Source organism: Schistocerca piceifrons, chromosome 4, assembly GCF_021461385.2.
Source record: "Schistocerca piceifrons isolate TAMUIC-IGC-003096 chromosome 4, iqSchPice1.1, whole genome shotgun sequence".
Lineage (NCBI taxonomy): Eukaryota > Metazoa > Arthropoda > Insecta > Orthoptera > Acrididae > Schistocerca > Schistocerca piceifrons.
This window is the reverse complement of record NC_060141.1, coordinates 632,864,762-632,886,421: the sequence shown is the minus strand read 5'-3', so window position 1 is coordinate 632,886,421 and position 21,660 is coordinate 632,864,762. Positions and strand designations below refer to the sequence as shown.

Genomic DNA, 21,660 nt, shown 5'->3' with positions numbered 1-21,660 from the left:
AATCTAACTTAACCTAACTTATGCTAAGGACAACATACATACCCATGCCCGAGGCAGGACTCGAACCTCCGACGGGGGCAGCCGCGCGAACTGTGACGAGGTACCTCACACCGTACGGCTACCCCGCGTGGCAGGAAAAGGTGTTTCGGGTAATATATTTCAATAAGTTCTTTCGTTCGTACTGAAAAATTACGTTCATATTTTTTGTTAATTTTCCTGTTTATAACGATGTCATATTGCGAGGAAACTACATGATAGAAGAAAAACATTTGTGGATTAAGCCTTGTCTAAGAAAAAGTGATAAAAATATTTTAATATTGGTTGAATGAAAGGACCGGCAGATATCGTAGCGGTGTTTAGGGTGAGAACGACTTTCGCCAGTGTTTTGTGTCTTGTTTACAAAACAGAACTCTAAAAAGTTAGTCGGTGCTAGGAAGGGATGAAATATTGGTGGGTGGATGTATGTGTGTGGCGGGGGGAGGGGGTGTTAATCATGGACAAGAAACTTTTACCTCTAGATACATGTAATAAAATGGACACAGCCTTCAGTGAGAAAGTTTCATTGGCGTTACACGGGGTGTGTGCAAGAAAAGTGTCAATCTTACTACTGGAGGTAGCATTGGTCAAAACTAGAAGAAAATTCCCGTAATTGTATGTTCGGAAACCAATACCTGTTGAGATATGGGTCGTTTTAGCTGTGCTATGTAATGTGCAGCATTCGTTGGTATAGGCCGTCCTAATGTTGCAGTTACTTTCACGTGTCTCAATGGTTATAATTTTCAGGACATAGATGGTGGCGCCGGTACCAACCATACCGAAGCAATGGTTTTGGGATTACAGATGTACACCTTGTCTTTTATATAGCCTCACAAAAAGGAGTCGCATGTTTTCAGATCCAGAGAATATGGCGGCCAGTCGAGGCCCATGCCAGTGGCCTCTGGGTAACCCAGAGCCAGAATGCGGTCCCCAGAGTGCTGACCATACTCTACATCAGGAGAACAAGATAAGTGATTCCGTGCAGTATGAAAAGTCAGTACTATAAAAAATGCAAAGGAGACCTTCTACTCCACGAGGGAAATGACAGACATTGTATTCAGTTATGGATTATGACGAATTACGTCCAAAACGCGCCATTCCATCCAAAATTGTGTTCGGAAGGCTATTCCAGCGACTTGAAGACTGGACCATTCGCAGCAATGGCAACTGACGGATGGATAATTCGCGTATTTCCCACGACGGAGGTGGAGACGTAGATATTAGATATGTAGAGGACGACCCTGAAACATAGGTGCGAAGAGCTGGATTTGTTGTAGATATCACCATACTATTGCGTGGCCCCTTCAACACAATAAGTTGCTTTATCCCTACCATATGAAACGCGTACAAGTTCTTTGGCCAGTAGAACACCTTGCCCGACTACAATTCTGCCAATGGCTTCTAAACAGGTTGCTGAAGATCCGCAGTTCGCTGCCTACTTTTATGAAGCAAAATTTACATGAGATGTCGTAGTAAAATACCAAAATACACACTTGTGGGCAATGCAAAACCTCGAGCAGTCTTGTGGGTGACGCGTTAGGATGGCTTCGTTATCAGTATGGGCAGGAATTGTCAGTGATAGACTCATAGGGTCATACACTTTACCAACCACATCGACATGTGATGTGTATCACCAATTTCTTTGTAATGAATTACTGTCGCTGTTGGAGGACGTTACCCTTGCAGAAAAACAACGACTGTAGTTCGTACAACGGCACTCCAGCCCATTTTCTATGTATCATGCGACAGTACCTTACCGCAGTGTTCCGTGGGAGATGAACTGGTCGAACACGTTCAGTAAGAAGGCTTCTCAGTTCACCGGACATGAATTCGTTTGATCTATGGCTCTGGGAACGTTTAAAGGCGTTGGTGTCTGTCCAATCCATCGACAATGTGCAGATGTTGGAAGAGCGTGTGACCAATGCAAGTGGCGTAACGACAAAAGAGCAAGGTGTATCTTAAAGAACGTGCGAGTCACCGTGAAGGAAAGAAAGGAAGCAAGATTATACAATTGCGTAGGCTTCCGCGGCCAGAGTCAGTCGACATAAATGTTTTCTGGGTATGGTGCCGCGTCATATTGTATAAAACTACTGCAGGTGAAAAGCGGTCACGGCTGCAGCGGCCTTCTTCTGGGTCTACTGGTGCGTTCTGAATATATAGTCCCTTATATTTTTGTATTACTGACCACTGCCCATGCCATTAGGTCATAATTTTGAAAACGTAGTTCATTTTATTGGTCACTTAAGGAGGAAGGAGAGGGAACTCTATTTTTATAGGTTACTGCGGTGGAGGGAGAGCGTAACCTTTGTTGTCTGTTGGCTCTTGTGTTACGTGCCATGACTGGTGGTCACTGGCGAATGAAAAGTTGGCTCCTGTTTACCAAATGCTGGACGTCGGCCGCGCGGCGGCAGTTACTCGCCGATAGTGCTCGCGCCTCGTGATGACAAAGTTGTGTGGATTGACTGATGGCTGCAGCCATTGGCTATAAACGTTGTGCGTAGCCACTGAAGCCCAGGTGTTATCTTTTGAGTATCACTTAGGAGCTACGCACAGATTGCCAAAGAACGGATGACCGAGTTCTTCTGTGCTGGGTGGTGGCACGATTGAGCATGCAGATACCTGTCTGTATGTGTAGGCTTGCGATATACTCTGCGCCCCAGTGTGCCCTCCGTTGTCCTGTATACTTCAAAGTCTAGAAACGGAATTGCACCATTCTTTGCGTGAACTGTATCTACCTGTGCATGTTGTACAAATATTCATGAGACTTGTGTAACTCCGTTTAACCATGAGGTCATATAACGAACGTGTCGTTCACGTATCTGAACCAGCAACGTGGACGAAAAGAAGCTGAACCAAGGGCTGTTGCTTCAAAGACTTCCATGAGTATGTCGGCTGCCAGCGGAGGTAGGGAAGACTCCTTTGCTACGCCGTCTGTCTGCTCGTAGTATTTTCCTTGCCGTTTGAAGTGCGTTGAAGTCAGGCACAGTTCAACCAGGTCGCATACGTCTAGCGGGACATGCTCTTGAAGAATGCGGATAGTATCGTTTACTGGCACGTTAGTAAATAGTGACTTCACGTCAAAGCCGACGGTCAAAGGAACCGTGACCGAAACGTTGGTTTTCTCCAGCAGTAGTTTTATACAATACGACGCGGTACATACCCAGAAAACTTTCATGTCGAAACAAGATTAGTGTTTAACGTCCCATCGAGAACGACGTCATTGGAGACGGAGCACACGCTCAGATTAGTGAAGTCTAGGGAAGAAAATCGGTCGTGCCCTTTCAAAGGAACCATCCAGCATTTGCCTTAATCGAATTAGGAAAACAGTGCGAAACGTAAATGTGGATCGTCATCGTAAAGTGCTGTGCCTCATACTGTGCAACAGTGTTATATTAAGGAACTTTCCTTACTTCTTCTTCAATAAATTATAAAATTGAGTTATGCTTATTTTTATCTTAATTTTGTTTCCTGCTATTTACGTTGTGTAAATTTTAACAAGCATCCTTTCCATAACAGAAACGGACATTTCCACCAACTCAAGGCGCTCGAAAGCAAACAAAGCAATATGTACTTGCATAGTGTGTTTGAAGATTGAACGACCACACGACTTTACGCCTATGTCGAGAGTTAGAGTCCAAATTTCTGCATAGTGAGTCACGCAGTGAGGCATGAGTCAAGTGTTGATTGTGATGCATTCGCCGGATGAGTACGTTAAGCTCGGCGGTCCCCTCGGTGCTACTCGAGACTAGTAATTTTTCTACAGGCACCAGCTTTCACACGTGCCACAATTTCCGTAACTTACGAGCCGGTGGTTTGTGACAGGGATCGCGGTTATGACTGAAACAACCGGTTTTCGGGTATATCGGTTTCTTTCATCTCTAGTTTATCGTTACTGTCAAGAACGCTCAAAATAACCGGTTCCTGAAACATTGAAGAAAGATTGAAAAATTCTAATTTTCTTCAGATTTTTATACTATACTTTTCAAGATGCGTAGACTCAAAGTATCGAGAGAAATAGGTAACTTGAAAGAAAGCTTAGTCGTTCCACCAACCACCGCTTTTCTCGAAAGGTTTTTTTTTTGGGGGGGGGGGGGGGGGGGTTGAATAGTACCAGTTTTCTCCTACAGGTTCTAAATTTTAAATCTCTGCTCAGAGATCATACTATAATCGAGGATCATATCAATATTTTGATTTGTATTGGAACTTACACTGGTTTACCCACATGGATATATGTTTTATTTTTTCTGTCTATTTTCATTAATTCATTCGCGTAAGTAGCTTACGGCAAAGATCAAAACGCGGTATGCCCGCAGCAATCAAGCCTGTGGAGCTAGCGAAAAAGAAGAAGAGCATAAACTTTCTAACGTTTGTAAAAACTCCTATCGGTTCTTTCGTTGATCTTGTACTGTCTGTCTTTTCCCCTCCGTGATAGAAAGAGGACGAGGATTTCTGTTTAGTTCACAAATAATGTGAACCACATTAATTCTTATAGTACGAAGTCAACTCCATTTACTAGTTCCTTGTTTCACCTGATCTTTCTGCGTTACCGATATCTGTAAGATTCGGAGAAGCAAGAAATTCAATCAGAGAAAGCTGTACGCCGTAACATTCTCACAAAGGAGAACTGGAGATAAAGAACTTCAAGGCGCGAAGAACTACCATCTAATAATCCAATGTTATATGTCAGAGATTTGTCGTGCAAACGAAAAATTATAAGCCTGACTGCCCGGAGTGAGCTTCGACGGGCGTAAATTACTAGCCGAGACACGTTCACGAGTGAACTCACTATTGTCGCGCCTCTTGTGCGCCGCTAGCAAATTTCCATCGCAATAATTATTCTTCAAATTATTAATTAACCAGTAGAACTGGTTACTGTTTCTAGGACGGGGTCAGATATATTAGACAGATGCGATAATTAAATGGTATAAAACATGTTGTGTAACAGTCTACTGTATTTGTTTGATTGGAATAACATTATCGAGAGAAGATCATGGGCAAACAACGCATGGTATGCATAAATCTGAATGGGTTAACTGGAGGATGTACCAATAACATTTAAGAAGATCCTCTAATAAGGTAGGAAAGAACTCCAACTTCCAGCTCGCATAATTGCGCTTGTTAACGCCTAGATCGAAAGTAGATCAGTACCTTAACCTATCCAGTCATAAATTTGAACCATTCTTTTAAAAGCAATAGAGTTTAGGGTTGATATTATTTTGATTTTTTTGAAATGTGGATACAAAAATCATTAACAGCAACAATAAGACACAGTAATGGCGCAGAATACTGAATACATCATGAACTGATCGGGAAAATTCTCGCAACCAATTCCAAGATCAAAATTCAGTTTCATTTCACATTTGTGTTGTTGTTGTGGTCTTCAGTCCAGAGACTTGTTTGATGCAGTCCTCCATGCTATTCTATCCTGCGCAAGCTTTTTCATCTCCAAGTAACTACTGCAACTTACATCCTTCTGAATCTGCTTAGTATATTCATCTCTTGGTCTCCCTCTATGGTTTTTACCCTCCACGCTGCCCTCCAGTACTAAATTGGTGATCCCTTGATGCCTCAGAACATGTCCTACCAACCACATTCACATTTATAACTTCAAAAAATTTACAAAATGGAACCAGTTAAGATGGTTGTGGCGACTAAGGAAAATAGTGTAGAAATACAAAATGTCGCCGCAATGAGTGCGACGACAAATGATAGTCACACCAAAAATGTCGATCATATCGACGACAGCCGGGAATACTACACAAATTGAGTTTATACTGATGACAAAAAGTGTCTTACGTCATGATGCTACAACGCTCACGGTAGACGAGACTAATTTTCAAATCTCACCGAGAAGCATTTACTCCCATGAAGCGAGTGAAAGACGCGCTAGTGCGGAATCAGTAAATTATAGTTTCTCCATGTGACTTGAACTTGTTTCAAATGTGAAGGAACAAGATACAGTATGTACACAGGACGCCAATACATGGTCGACGCATTCAATGCAGGGTATGTACAAAGGCCTCACTGACCTAATGGAGAATTCGTTTCATAATTTTTCTAAGCAACACCCCGTAAAACTTGACGACAATTTCGTGATTTTAAAGCTGAACAAAAGCAAACAGTTGATGGTTTTAAGAATGACCTATCAGAGAGGTTAGATAATGTAACCCAAAATCTACGCACTGACCTTTGTAATGATTTGACATAAAACTTGCGGATATGGGGATGAAACTAAAGGTGGAATTATTCACTGATTTGTTTCAGGAGATAAACAACCTAGATCAAAGAAGTGTCATCTATAGACGAGGCACAAGAGGAAATGTTAGGTAAGCTAAAGGTCATGGGTGACGTGCAGACATAGACGCAAGAGGCTCAGTCGGAAATCTCAAAAAATTTAGGAATTATGACAGGTACTGTTAGTGTTAACTGGAATACTCTCTTTCAAATTCTGAAGGTGGCAGGTATAAAATACAGGGAGCGAAAGGCTATTTACAATTTGTACAGAAATCAGATGGCAGTTATAAGAGTCGAGGGGCATGAAAGGGAAGCAGTGCTTGGGAAAGGAGTGAGACAGGGTTGTAGCCTCTCCCCGATGTTATTCAATCTGTATATTGAGCAAGCAGTAAAGGAAACAAAAGAAAAATTAGGAGTAGGTATTGAAATTCATAGAGAAGAAGTAAAAACTTTGAGGTTCGCCGATGACATTGTAATTCTGTCAGAGACAGCAAAGGACTTGGAAGAGCAGTTGAACGGAATGGACAGTGTCTTGAAAGGAGGATATAAGATGAACATCAACAAAAGCAAAACGAGGATAATGGAATGTAGTCAAATTAAATCGGGTGATGCTGAGGGAATTAGATTAGGAAATGAGACACTTAAAGTAGTAAAGGAGTTTTGCTATTTAGGGAGTAAAATAACTTATGATGGTCGAAGTAGAGAGGATATAAAATGTAGACTGGCAATGGCAAGGAAATCGTTTCTGAAGAAGAGAAATTTGTTAACATCGAGTATAGATTTAAGTGTCAGGAAGTCGTTTCTGAAAGTATTTATATGGAGTGTAGCCATGTATGGAAGTGAAACATGGACGATAACTAGTTTGGACAAGAAGAGAATAGAAGCTTTCGAAATGTGGTCCTACAGAAGAATGCTGAAGATAAGGTGGGTAGATCACGTAACTAATGAGGAGGTATTGAATAGGATTAGGGAGAAGAGAAGTTTGTGGCACAACTTGCCTAGAAGAAGGGATCGGCTGGTAGGACATGTTTTGAGGCATCAAGGGATCACAAATCTAGCATTGGAGGGCAGCATGGTGGGTAAAAATCGTAGAGGGAGACCGAGAGATGAATACAATAAGCAGATTCAGAAGGATGTAGGTTGCAGTAGGTACTGGGAGATGAAGAAGCTTGCACAGGATAGAGTAGCATGGAGAGCTGCATCAAACCAGTCTCAGGACTGAAGACCACAACAACAACAACAACAACTGTTAGTGAGTTGCAGTCTCTATGTAAAGATTTGGGGGAAGAAGTACAAGAGGTCTCGGTAAAGCGGAATAATTTAGATTTAGATACTACGTGCATAAAGAAAACACAAGCAAAAATCGAAAAGGAGGTGAAGAATTTAAATGACAGAGCCGGAGCGGGAATGCTAGATAAGGGTACAACTCTCGCACAGAAGCTCGTACGAGAGTGTAAGACCTATGGCGAAGCAGTTGAAGAAGCAGTAAAGGAAAGTGAAAAAGAATTGATTGCTAGGATTGAGCTAGGCGTAAAGGCAGCGGAAGAGAAGTTGCAGAGAAATATTGTTAATGTTGTGGAAGTCACAAGAGGGACGCCAACAGCAATCAGTCAGGTGCAGTCGGGGAGGATGGACAGCGATAATACTTAACAATCATTCTTATGCTTACTCGACTCGATTGATCTAATATACGAGTATAAAAAGGGGCCATCGCAGCCACAGAATATTAACACGCAGTGTGCGTCTCCGCAAAATAGTCAACAGCGGAATGTCAACGGTGGCAATAACCAACACGGTTGGCACCCGTATGTCCGTGCAACAACAAAAATACAAGAAGTAATTATGGTAACTGGGGAAAACAAAAGTACAAGAGAACTTTAAAAGAAAATCACAAACAGAATTACAATAGACCGGCTTATACCGAACAGATGGTCTATGACCAACAAGTTCACAACGCACCCACAGCAGGTGACAATAGCCTATCCAGTAACTGGCAGGAACCGACCGCAAATAGACACCTCGGCAGTCTTCCATCAGAATAACAACTGTGTATCCAGTGAGGGGCAAGGTCAAGGAGAATTTAATTCCGGGGCAATATAGGACACGAACTGGCGAGGTCAAACCCACAACGTGCAGATGGCTAAGGTTACTCACAATGAAGAGGCTAACACCCCGACTAATCAGGAAAACTCGAACAGGTCGCGATAAGGCCCCATTCGCAGACCAATAAAAGGGATGTGGGCATGCCGTTAATTCCAAATTAATTTCTCAGATATGACCAAAAACTGTGTCGGAAGACGTAAGCGATTTAGATAAGGATAAAGAGGAGTCAGTGCAAGCTGTATCTTTTTTTTTATCAGTCTACTGACTGGTTTGATGCGGCCCGCCACGAATTTCTCTCCTGTGGCAAACTCTTCATCTCAGAGTAGCACTTGCAATCTACTTCCTCAATTATCTGCTGGATGGAATCCAATCTCTGTCTTACTCTACAGTTTTTTCCCTCTACAGCTCTCTCTAGTACCATGAAAGTCATTCCCCGATGTCTTAACAGGTGTCCTATCATCCTGTCCCTTCTCCTTGTCAATGTTTTCCACATATTTATTTCCTCGTTCCTTACCCTATCAGTCCGCCTAATTTTCAACATTCGTCTGTAGCACCACACATCAAGTGCTTCGATTCTCTTCTGTTCCGGTTTTCCCACAGTCCATGTTTCACTATCGTACAATGCTGTGCTCAAAACGTAAATTCTCAGAAATTTCTGTCTCATATTGCGTACTATGTTTAATACTAATAGCCTTCTCTTGGCCAGAAATGCCCTGCTTGCCAGTGCTAGTCTGCTTTTCATGTCCTCCTTGCTCCGTCCGTCATTGGTTATTTAGCTGCCTAGGTAGCAGAATTCCTTAAGTTCATCTACTTCGTGACCATCAATCCTGATAAGTTTCTCGCTGTTCTCGTTTCTGCTACTTCTCATTACTTTCGTATTTCTCCGATTTACTCTCAGTCCGTATTCTGTACTCATTAGACTGTCCATTCCACTCAGTAGATCATGCAATTCTTCTTCACTTTCACTCAGGATAGCAATATCATCAACGAATCGTATCACTGATACCCCCTCACATTGTATTTTAATTCCACTCTTGAACCTTTCTTTTATTTCCATAATTGATTCTTCGATGTAAAGATTGAACGGTAAAGGGGAAAGATTTCATCCCTGTTTTATACCCTTTTTAATCTGAGATTTCCTTCTTGGTCGTTCAGTCTTATTATTCCCTCTTTGTTCTTGTACTTATTGTGTATTACCCGTCTCTCCCTATAGCTTACCCCTATTTTTCTCAGACGTTCGAACATCTTGCACCATTTTACATTATCGAACGCTTTTCTAGGTCGACAGATCCTATGAACGTGTCTTCACTTTTCTTTAGTCTTGCTCCCATTATCAATCGCAACGTCAGAACTGCCTCTCTGGTGCCTTTACCTTTCCTAAAGCCAAACTGATGGTCCTCTAACACATCCTCAATTTTCTTTTCCATTCTTCTGTATATTATTCTTGTCAGCGACATGGATGCTTGACCTATTAAGCTGATTTTCCGATAATTCTCGCACTTGTCAGCTCCTGTAAACTTCAGTATTGTGTGGATGATGCTTTTCCGAAAGTCAGACGGTATATTGTCAGGATTATACATTCTGCACACTAACGTGAATAACCGTTTTGGTGCCGCTTCCACTAATGACTTTAGAAATTCTGATGGAATGTTATCGATCCGTTCTGCCTTGTTTGAAGTCCTCCAAAGTTCTCTCAAATTCTGATTCTGATACTGGACTCCCAATCTCTTCTAAATCGTCTCCTGTTTTTTCTTCTATCACCTCAGACAAATATTCCCCCTCATAGAGGCCTTCGATATACTCTTTGCACATATCCGCTCTCTCTTCTGCGATTTGCAGTGGAATTCCCGTTGCACTCGTAATGTTGCCACCCTTGTTTTTAATTTCACCGAAGGTTGTTTTAACCTTCCTATACGTTGAGTCAGTCCTTCTGACAATCATTTCTTTTTCGACTTCTTCACATTTTTCATGCAGCCTTCCTTCTACCATCAATTTATTTAATTCCTTGGCGACTTGTGTTTCTGTATTCCTGAATTTCCCTTGACGTTTTTGTACTTCCTTCCTTCACTGATCAACTGAATTATTTCTTCTGTTATCTTAGTTTCTTCGTAGTTACCTTCTTTGAACCTATGTTTTCTTTTCCAGCTTCTGTGATTGCCCTTTTTAGAAATGTCCATTTCTCTTCAACTGTACTGCCTACTGGACTACTCTTTATTGCTGTATCTACCGCCTTAGAGAACTTCAAGCATATCTCGTCATTCCTTAGTACTTCCGTATCCCACTTTTTTGAGTATTTATTGTTCCTGACTAATCTCTTAAATTTCAGCGTACTCTTCATCATACATTGTGATCTGAGACAGAATCCATTACATCGGCTCTCAGCACCGCTCGCGTGAGGTGCCATGTTACGGGAAGCGTGCATTATGGTGACAAAAGTCATGTGATAGCGATATGGACATATGCAGAGGGTGGTAGTATCGCGTTCACAAGGTACTAATGGGCTGTGCGTTAGCGGAGCTGTCATTCGAACTCTGGTGATCGATGGGAATTAACAGAGTCTGAACGCGGAGTGGTAGCTGGAGCTAGACGCATGGGACATTCAGTTCTTGAAATCGTTAGAGAAATCAATATTAAGAGACCCACAGTATCAAGAGAATACCAAATTTTAGGCATTACCAGTCACCACGGACAACCCAGTGGCCGACAACTTTTGCTTAACGAGCGAGAGCAGCGGCATCGGCATAGATTTTTCAGTGCTTACGGGCAAGCAACACTACCTGAAATAACCACAGAAATGAATGTGGGACGTACGATGAAGGTATCTGTTAGGTCAGTGCGGCAAAATGTGGCGTTAATGGGCTACGGCAGCAGATGACCGACGAGAATGCCTTTGCTAACAGCGTGACATCGCATGCAGCATCTCTCCTCGGCTTGTGACTATATCGGTTGGACCCTAGACGACTGGAAAACCGTGCCCTGGTCAGAAGAGTCCAGATTTCAGTTGGTAAGAGTTGATGGTAGGGTTCGAGTGTGGCGCAGATCCGACGAAGCCGTGGAGCGATGTTGTCAATAAGGCACTGGTGGTGGCTTCGTAATGACGTGGGTTGTGAAGGGACAGGGTCCTCTGGTCCAACTGAACCGATCATTGACTGGAAATATTTATGTTCGGCTACCTGGAGACCATTTGTAGCATTTCACAGACTTCATATTCCCAAACAACGGTGTCATGTCATATCCGACATTGGATATAACGCAGCGAAAATTACTTATAACTGAAGCCTGGGATACTACCCGTCTGCTTTTAGCCATGACATCTTCAACATCATCATGGTAGTGGGACCGTAGAGATATCTATCGCTAGCTCGATGTTTGAGCGTACGCATATCCGTTTAGCACTACCATCGCCCACTTTTAGCGGGCGAGGGCACTGCATGCTTGTCGAACTGGCTGCCAGCGATTCAGCTGTCGAGAACGGTTGCCGCAGCTTCGACATGCTTGAAACAGTCAATGACATCGCTTTTCCCACCAAAAACTGCTCTGGTATTGTTCGTATTGCAATTAACAACACGTAAAAATGAAATAAAAATTTACGTCCGTGAAATAAATATTTCGCACACTTCCAAGTTCTCAACATCGTAAAAAAATTACTTTGTCGACGAAAAAGTTTAGGGATACGCAACCCCCAGTGTTACCCCAGAAAAACAGCACTGCATGTCATTGACCTTCAATTCGCGATTGATTTGAAGAACACTCTGGAAATTCTAGCGACTGATTTCAAATTCAAATGGCTCTGAGCACTATGGGACTTAACATCTGTGGTCATCAGTCCCCTAGAACTTAGAACTACTTAAACCTAACTAACCTAAGGACATCACACACATCCATGCCCGAGGCAGGATTCGAATCTGCGACCGTAGCAGTCCCGCGGTTCCGGACTGAGCGCCTAGAACCGCTAGACCACCGCTGCCGGCAACGACTGATTTGGTCATCCAGACCGGCCGATATGAATCCCATCGAACATTTATGGGACGTAATCAAGAGATCAGTTTGTGCAGAAAACCCTGCACCGGTAACACTTTCGCAATTATGGACGGCTAAAGAGGCAGCAGAGTTCAATATTTCTTTAGGGGACTTCTAAGGACTGGTTGAGGTTATGCTGCACTTCTCCGGGCAAAAGGAGGTCCAACCCGATATTAGGAGGTGTCCTACGACTTTTGTGACGTCAGTGTAACGTGAATTGTGGAGAGTGGTTCATGTGCTCTGTAGCTTGGCATTTCGCTCAGGTTGTGCTATAGTTCAATTCTTATATCTTGGCGGCTCGCGCATGCCCGCCCAGACGCGGGAGATTGCTGCGTTGCCAGTTTGCAAACGACGCACGCGTCAAGAGAAGCAGCGCCATAGTATAGTATAGTTCGCAAACTTACGTTTAGGGGGGAGCGCGCCGTTTATGAAGTAAAGCCACCACGGCCGCATTAACCCTTACGCTGCTACAGAGACGTGCTCCCCGCATTCCGTGCTGTGCGCGATTTTGTCATCACTGTACTGCTCGCCTGTGCAGACACATGGTGTTCCGACTGATTTGACACACTTATCATTAGATTTCACAAAAACTATTTGGCCCAAAAATTTGATTTTTACACATCTTCTTGACTGATCCCTCCCCCCCACAAATGCCTTAATTTTGTTTCGATGTTCAACGCAGTTATTCTACAGCATTAAATGTAGTAAACCATTGCACGAAATTTTGAAGAGTTTACAGAGGTAAAAGTCCATGCGTATACTTTCCGTATGGTCGATTTTAGTTGCCACAATGTTGAGAATGAAATGTGTACAAGATACCTAAATTTCATATAAAATTTACTGTATAACAATATCTCATTTAATTTAAGTACCAGATAGGTGTCACATGCAATATTGAGAAATATTCCGTCTATCACGTCAGTAATAAAAGTTTTATTTACACCGGGCGCGTTTGGCTTTATTTTAAAGCACTTCAATCAGTCAAAAGGAAGTAGACAAAATACATTAAACAAAACTGTGGACATACAAAAACATTAGGAGTTGAATATACTGTGTATCAGCGAAGTGCTCAGAGCTATGTCAAATATAATTTTTGTGTGTTGCACACACAAACAGCATTTATTTGCTAAAACACTGATCAGCCGACACAAACGTTGAATATTGTGTTACCGCAGCACAAAACTACGAAAGGTGACATGGCAATGGAGGAGACAAAATACTATCTACTGAAGATTATAATGAAGAGGCAAAACACTAGAAATTTCAAAAAATTACATTCAAACAAATAAATTCATGAAGTAAGACACTTTGATATTGTTTTTAAATAAAGGAAATCTAAAGCACTGAACAAGGTTTGAACTCAGAAGTTTTAGCTTTTTTTTTTTTAAATCTCATTTTGTTCGGTTTTGTTCGTTACATCTGCTCGGGGCGGACGTCGTAAGACACCCGTTTTAGTTCGTTGTTGATCGTGAACTCAGTTTTTTTTAATTGCAGAGGGCAGTTAACCCTCTGACCGAACACGCTGAGCTACCGTGCCGGCGTCGCTTGGCAGCCAAACACCTTAACCATTATGCTAACATAGCTCGCAAATGAAGAGTGCTCCTGGAGGACTTTAAAATATTACGCAAAATATCGACAAACACTGTTGTTATGATTATGAATTACTCACGTTTCGTTGAAGTACAGTAGGAAATAAACAATTACCACTGTTCTTTATTGTGAAAAAGCGGTTCGTGAGAATGATACAAACACCTTTTCTTGCTATCGCCTGAATTAGGACGCTTATTGCTTGTTTGGTTGAATTGATTAATAGAATATGAAGCAATTGGTATAAAGAATGCTTTTTCCAAACATTCTATAAAAGAAAGTCTGCTATCAGGACATTGCTTTTATTCAATTATTTTATATATGACTGAACGTTTCTAAAACTGAAGACACTCGTCCGTGCTCTGCACTGCAGTCGACCTCTGGCAACGTCGTTCTCTGTTCATTGGCTGAGTGTGTTTTGTGACGTCAGATGCGCAGAACGAACCTAAACTCGGCCGCCGTCGTAAATGACGCACACTATAGAAGTGGAGGAACAGGCAGAATCCGTTTCCCAGCAGCACCGGCGCAAAGAGCCAAGATACAGTGCGTGATTAGTACGCTGTTACGTTTGGTGGACTTACGGCACGGTTGGCGTTGCCAGTCGCTCGGCTTCCCGGCGCCGAGTGGCGGCAGGAGCATCTTCTGGGTGCGCCTGGGTGCCGCCACCGCCGCAGCCACGCCCTCCAGACCCGCCCTCGCCAGCACGCCCGAGTACTGCACAGTGGCAGGTGGCCGTCGCTGTTACTTGCTCTGTGTTCCATTCAATATCAGGCTGGTGCATGAGTTCAAAACGTTTTTCCATAAGACTATAAACACAACAGATACACATGACACAGACCTTAGTCATCAGTAATACGGGGCTATTCAAAAATAAGGAACAAATTTCAATTATTTATTGCTTCCAAACTACAAAACACATAAAAATTCTTCCAATCCATCGGTGGCATGAATCAGAAAACCGGTGTTTAATAATATTAGTTGAAAATAGTCTTCGTTGTCATTTTAGTTCTTTTATCTATCAACTACGCGTTTCACCTTATTTAGGCATCTTCAGGCTGATCTTAATTTGGTATTTCCTAGGACGATCCTTTAGACAGTGTAGCTAATGGGCATCGTCGATTACATCAGGCCATGACCGAGCGGTTCTAGGCGCTACAGGTTGGAACAGCGCGACCGCTACGGTCGCAGGTTCGAATCCTGCCTCCGGCATGGATGTGTGTGATGTCCTTAGGTTAGTTAGGTTTAAGTAGTTCTAAGTTCTAGGGGACTGATGACCACAGCAGTTAAGTCCCATAGTGCTCAGAGCCATTTGAATTTGAACATCAGGCCAACATCGACTTCGTTAACCTCAGTAAATACTTTTCTAGATGGACGTGAGTGACTCCAAGACCTGCATAAAGCGTACACGTTCACAAGAGCAGATGGGGCGTAAGTAGTTAGTGATGTTAACGAAGGCGATGTTGGCCTGATGTACTCGACGATGCCCATTAGCTACACTGTCTAAAGGATCGTCCTAAGAAATACCAAATTAAGATCAGATTGAAGATGCCTAAATAAGGCGAAACGCATCGTTGATAAATAAAAAAAACGAAAATTGCAACCAAGACTGTTTTCAACTAATACTAAAACGCGTAAACACAATTCCAACATTCCTGGAAAGAGAAAAGTTCATATTTTTATACATTCAATGGTGAGCACCATGTGTTATACGAAAAATATCAAAATGCTGGCTCATTTCCTGACACACACGAAACAGCTGGTCTCTCGTTATCGAATTCAAAGCTTCAACAATATGATGTCGCAAACTTTTTAAGTGTGTCACGCAGAGGAGGAATAAGAAAGCGATCTTTTACGCAATCTCACGAATAAAAGTCACAAAGTGTGAGGTTTGGAGACCTGAGAGGCCATCGGCGGTGAAGTTCATCTTCTGTTCCTCCTCCTCCAACCCAACGTCCTGAAATGGTGTCATTCAGGTAACGTCGGACGTTCTTAGAGAAATAAGGCGGGGCAACATTTTGCATGAAAATAAAGTCAGCTGAATCACCTTCAAGTTAATGAAATAACCAATTATGAAGCACTTCTAGATAGGTTCAAATGGTTCAAATGGCTCTGAGCACTATGGAACTTAACATCTGAGGTCATCAGTCCCCTAGAACTTACAACTACTGAAACCTCACTAACCTAAGGACATCACACACATCCATGCCCGAGGGAGGATTCGAACCTGCGAGCGTAGCGGTCGCGCTGTTCCAGATTGTAGCCGGCCGAAGTGGCCGTGCGGTTCTAGGCGCTGCAGTGTGGAACCGCGAGACCGCTACGGTCGCAGGTTCGAATCCTGCTTCGGGCATGGATGTGTGTGATGTCCTTAGGTTAGTTAGGTTTAACTAGTTCTAAGTTCTAGGGGGCTAATGACCTCAGAAGTCGAGTCCCATAGTGTTCAGAGCCATTTGAACCATTTGAACCAGATTGTAGCGCGTAGAACCGCTCGGCCACCCCGGCCGGCTCTAGATAAGTCCTGTCACAGTTTGCCCTATGAATCTTTAAAATTTGTTCCTCCTTTTTTGAATAGCCCTGTATTGTCTCCTTCACTATTTACAACGGACTGTCAACGCTGGATAACTTCTCGATTCCGCGACTTTGGAAGTCACTCCTAGAGCCATTTTCGGAGCACATTTTCACTCTAGAAAGAAGTTCGTTCAAGGCTGTTCGATAAATAGTTGGGCAAGCGAATAAGGTGGGTGCGGAATGATTTCCCAACCCAACTCCTTTATAGTCTTTTCTGTCGGTCTAGCAGAATGCGGGCGTGCGTTATCGAGGAGTAGCATTACTTCGCGCAGCCGTCATGGCCGTTCTTCTTGGATAGCGTCTGCAAGACGTCTCAGTTGTAGAGAACAAATGTCAACAGTGATGGTTACGCTTCGGGGAAGCAATTCGTAGTACACCACACCGTCGCTGTTCCACCAGATGCATAACATTATCTTTTGTGAATGCGCAGTGGTCTTTGTACGGAGAGCTGCTGCTTTGTTTTCCTTTCGTTAGCGTAAAGACAACGTTTCCCGTCACCAGTAACACTACAGGATAGGAATGGTCGATGATGTTCACGAGTCATTTGATGACAAGCAAGCAGAGATGCACATATCTACATCTACATTTATACTCCGCAAACCACCCAACGGTGTATGGCGGAGGGCACTTTACGTGCCACTGTCATTACCTCCCTTTCCTGTTCCAGTCGCGTATGGTTCGCGGGAAGAACGAGTGCCGGAAAGCCTCCGTGCGCGCTCGAATCTCTCTAATTTTACATTCGTGATCTCCTCGGGAGGTATTAGTAGGGGCGAAGCAATATATTCGATACCTCATCCAGAAACGCACCTTCTCGAAACCTGTGCAGCAAGCTACACCGTGATGCAGAGCGCCTCTCTTGCAGACTCTGCCACTTTAGTTTGCTAAACATCTCCGTAACGCTATCACGCTTACCAAATAACCCTGTGACGAAACGCGCCGCTCTTTTTTGGATCTTGTCTATCTGTCAACCCGACCTGGTACGGATCTCACACTGATGAGCAATACTCAAGTATAGGTCGAACGAGTGTTTTGTAAGCCACCTCCTTTGTTGATGGACTACATTTTGTAAGGACTCTCCCAATGAATCTCAACCTGGCACCTGCCTTACCAACAATTAATTTTATATGATCATTCCACTTCAAATCGTTCCGTACGCACACTCCCAGATATTTTACAGAAGTAACTGCTACCAGTGTTTGTTTCGCTATCATATAATCGTACAATAAAGGATCCTTCTTTCTATGTATTCGCAATACATTACATTTGTCTATGTTAAGGGCCAGTTGCCAATCCCTGCACCAAGTGCCTATCCGCTGCAGATCTTCCTGCATTTCGCTGCAATTTTCTAATTCTGCAACTTCTCTGTATACTACAGCATCATCCGCGAAAAGCCGCATGGAACTTCCGACACTATCTACTAGGTCATTTATATATATTGTGAAAAGCAATGGTCCCATAACACTCCCCTGTGGCACGCCAGAGGTTACTTTAACGTCTGTAGACGTCTCTCCATTGAGAACAACATGCTGTGTTCTGTTGCTAAAAACTCTTCAATCCAGCCACACAGCTGGTCTGATATTCCGTAGGCTCTTACTTTGTTTATCAGGCAACAGTGCGGAACTGTATCTAACGCCTTCCGGAAGGAAAATGGTATCTACCTGGGAGCCTGTATCTAATATTTTCTGGGTCTCATGAACAAATAAAGCGAGTTGGGTCTCACACGATCGCTGTTTCCGGAATCCATGTTGATTCCTACATAGTAGATTCCGGGTTTCCAAAAACGACATGATACTCGAGCAACCGATTTTTGTGATTTGGTTTAGAGCATGCGGTACACATGCACCTTAATTTTGAACTTTCCCCATTGCATGCAGATGTCGTACGATGGTGGGGTGATCACAGTTCATTACATTTGCCAGTTCTTGAGTACAATGACGTGGATCATTGTGGATCATTGGGTTCAAAGGATCTTCGTCAAACCCCGAAAGTCTTCCTGAACGTGGAGAGTCGCTAATGTTGAAATGATCCTCCTTGAAACGAGAAATCCTTTTTCTTGTCGTGCTCTGTCCAATGGCATTATCCCCATACAAGGCGAAAATGTTTCTGCTGACTCCGCTAATGCCACCCGTCTATTGAAGAATATGTTGGAAGTGTTTCGATTACTCGACTTGGCACTCGATTTTATAGCGTCCACAGCTCGACTCGCCATCTCCAGATGACAAAATGACTATGCGCAAACTCAAATAGCAACAGTGAATTATAAAAAAAATGACAATCGATAAATAAAGCCGTAGCGACAGGAATACCAACAAGCAAAACAAAAACGCTACAAAATTATGCACCTACTTAATGCGTGCAAGTTTGTGCAAACTGTAGCACCAGAAGGAATATTTGAGACTAAAACTAATTCCATACCACAGATTAGGTACATAAAAACAAACACCGTCAGAACAGGCCTGAAGGCCCAACGGTGCCTACCGGCCACCGTGTCATCCTCAGCCATTAGTCGTCATAGGATGCGGATACGGTGGGGCATGTGATCAGCACACCTCGCTCCATGCCTTTGTCATTTTTCGTGAGATTAGGCACATAACGGAACACAAATTGCTCACAACACATTTGCATCCTCGCCAGATCACGTCCTCATGACATTCGTATTGATTCGCTAGCAAAATCTTTCTCAATATCCTCGTGACACCATAAGATCGCTACGTACAGGCAATAATTTAGACCGACCCAAATAAAAGCACCATGATATTTTTTTAAAAAGACCTAAATAAATTTATGAACATTTAATTAACATACAAAATGTACAGTTAGGCTTACAGGCAACCATTTACTGTCACAAGAATTTGTTTCATTTATACTGTGTTTTAACTTTTATTTCAAAATAAGAAACATAGTTAAATATCACTTACAGTAAAAAGCTTTAACTTTATGTAGATAGTAATGACTATAAAATACCACTTTGTTTAAACGCAGGAAAGTCTTCACTAATTTCTCGGGTCTTATCTCTCCTAAATTATTTCTTAATTTTGAACAAACAAGCCTGAGAAAATTCTAGAAAAACCGACATTTTGTCTATGGAGTGCGTGATTGATTCTTTTGTAAGATTTTTTTATTTACTTATAGACGCAATCACATGTTTATGACACAGTTTCGGCATAAATCCAGTTAGATTATCAATAAGCGTGGTTAAATATTGCACTTATTTTTAGGTTTTAATACAAATTTTCTTTTGTACTGTTTTAGAATCTGAAGATGGTCATGGTATGCCTGAAACCGGTTATGACTGTGTCATAAACATGTGATTACCCCTATAAATAAACAAAAAAAAATTGAGAATATTCTCTCAGCGGATGTATTATTGGCAGGGAAGAAATGAGACACTAATAAAACAGCTTTAAGAATGGATTAGTGTTTTGAATAAATTAATAATAGGAATTTGAATTCAACTATTGAATCGCCAATACAAAAAACCTTGTAGGAAACAAAACCCTTAAAAAACCCAATTTTATCCACTGCATTGTTGTTTTTTAAAATAACCTGTTTTTCTCAACACTACCTGTAAGATTTTTACCTTCAGACAACAAAAGATCTCAATAACTACGCATCAGATTAATAAACAGAAAAATAGGTGTTCATCATTAAAAAAAATATCCAGCGATACCAATGTTGATCAGATTGCCCCACTCCCAGGGGTGAGGCGGGAAGCAATTTTGAAATCGTTAATGGGAATTTGGGTTGTTTCGAAAATCCGGCTTATGCAAACACTTCTGTTTCTTTTTATTCACCTACACATGTTTCGACGCCTATGTATCATCTTTAGTGGGTCAAACTTTATTTCCGTAAAGTGTAATATAAAGTTTATAATCATTAATCCATTGTAGGCCTAAAAATTATAGCACGTGCATATTGTTTGGTTTGTTTCGATTCTCAGCTGAAATTTACATTGCTAGTGAAACTGCGTTATTACAGATGTGTTTCTGTGGCCTTTTTTGGTCGTTTTTGATAGAGTGTTACTTGCAAAGTAGTCATGAAGGCCGGCCGTTGTGACCGAGCGGTTCTAGTCGCTTCAGTCCCGAACCGCTTGCTGCTCCGGTCGCAGGTTCGAATCCTGCCTCGGGCATGGATGTGTGTGATGTCGTTAGGTTTGTGAGGTTTAAGTAGTTCTAAGTTCTAGGGGACTGGTGACCTCAGAAGTTACGTCCCACAGTGCTCAGAGCCATTTGCACCATTTTTAGTCATAAAGGAAATTCTTTGAGCATTTCTGAAGTAGCATTTTGTAATAAGTGGTTATGTATGATAGTATACTTATATTTTCCGTCCTATTTCGTATCTCTAGTGGATATCTTTTTCTACTGCTATTGAATACAGAGTTTTCACACTGTTGTTTATAAAATTTAGCTCACAACTTTACCTGAAACATATTTTCCACAAAAGGTGACAAAATATGATTTGAGCAGACACTTCCGCCTCCTTACTCGTCGAGAGATACTGTGTTGTTGTCGCTGCTCGTTTGTTAGTCGTTTGCCTTATGTTTAATGTGGCGCTAATTCTGAATGAATGTGGTGCGTCTGATGGGGGGAGGGGGGGCGTATGTGGTTTGTGTGTGTGTGTGTGTGTGTGTGTGTGTGTGTGTGTGTGTGTGTGTGTGTGTGGGTGTTTGTTTGTTGTGCTTGAAATGAAAGAGAGAGAGGGAGTTAGAGCTGTAAAGAGCAGGTGAGGGTACTAGGGAAACAAATGTTTTTAAATATTTGAGAATGTTTGAGTATTATGTTTTATGTGGGGAGATAACTTTCTATACGTCAGTGAATGTTCCGAACAGTGTTTTGTTGCACAGCGTAGTATTGTCATTTGAGCCTTTCTCTCCTTGCATCATCGATTTTAAATCGCTAACACGGAAAAACCTCAAGAGGAGCATCAAATCTCAGTAAGATGAATCTCTTAAATAGGAACACCGCACTTTCATTGTAGATTCGGATTCTACGGTGAAAAAATATCTAATTTTTGTATGTAACACTTTTGTCATTGCAAAATAGATGGCGCTGTAATCGATGAATGAACCACTGGAGTTCTCGAGAAAAAGACGTTGGATCAAAAAAGAAAAACAGA

At 42.2% G+C, this 21,660-nt stretch overlaps 1 protein-coding gene across 1 annotated transcript in view; it reads right to left on the bottom strand.

Moving 5' to 3' along the window:
- LOC124796348 (transmembrane protease serine 11G-like) overlaps window positions 1-21,660 on the bottom strand; it is a 288,019-nt gene that overhangs the window by 170,300 nt on the left and 96,059 nt on the right. Inside the window, exon 2 of the mRNA XM_047260491.1 lies at window positions 14,562-14,694. Coding sequence (XP_047116447.1) covers window positions 14,562-14,694 — 133 coding nt within the window. The remainder of the gene's footprint in view (window positions 1-14,561; window positions 14,695-21,660) is intronic.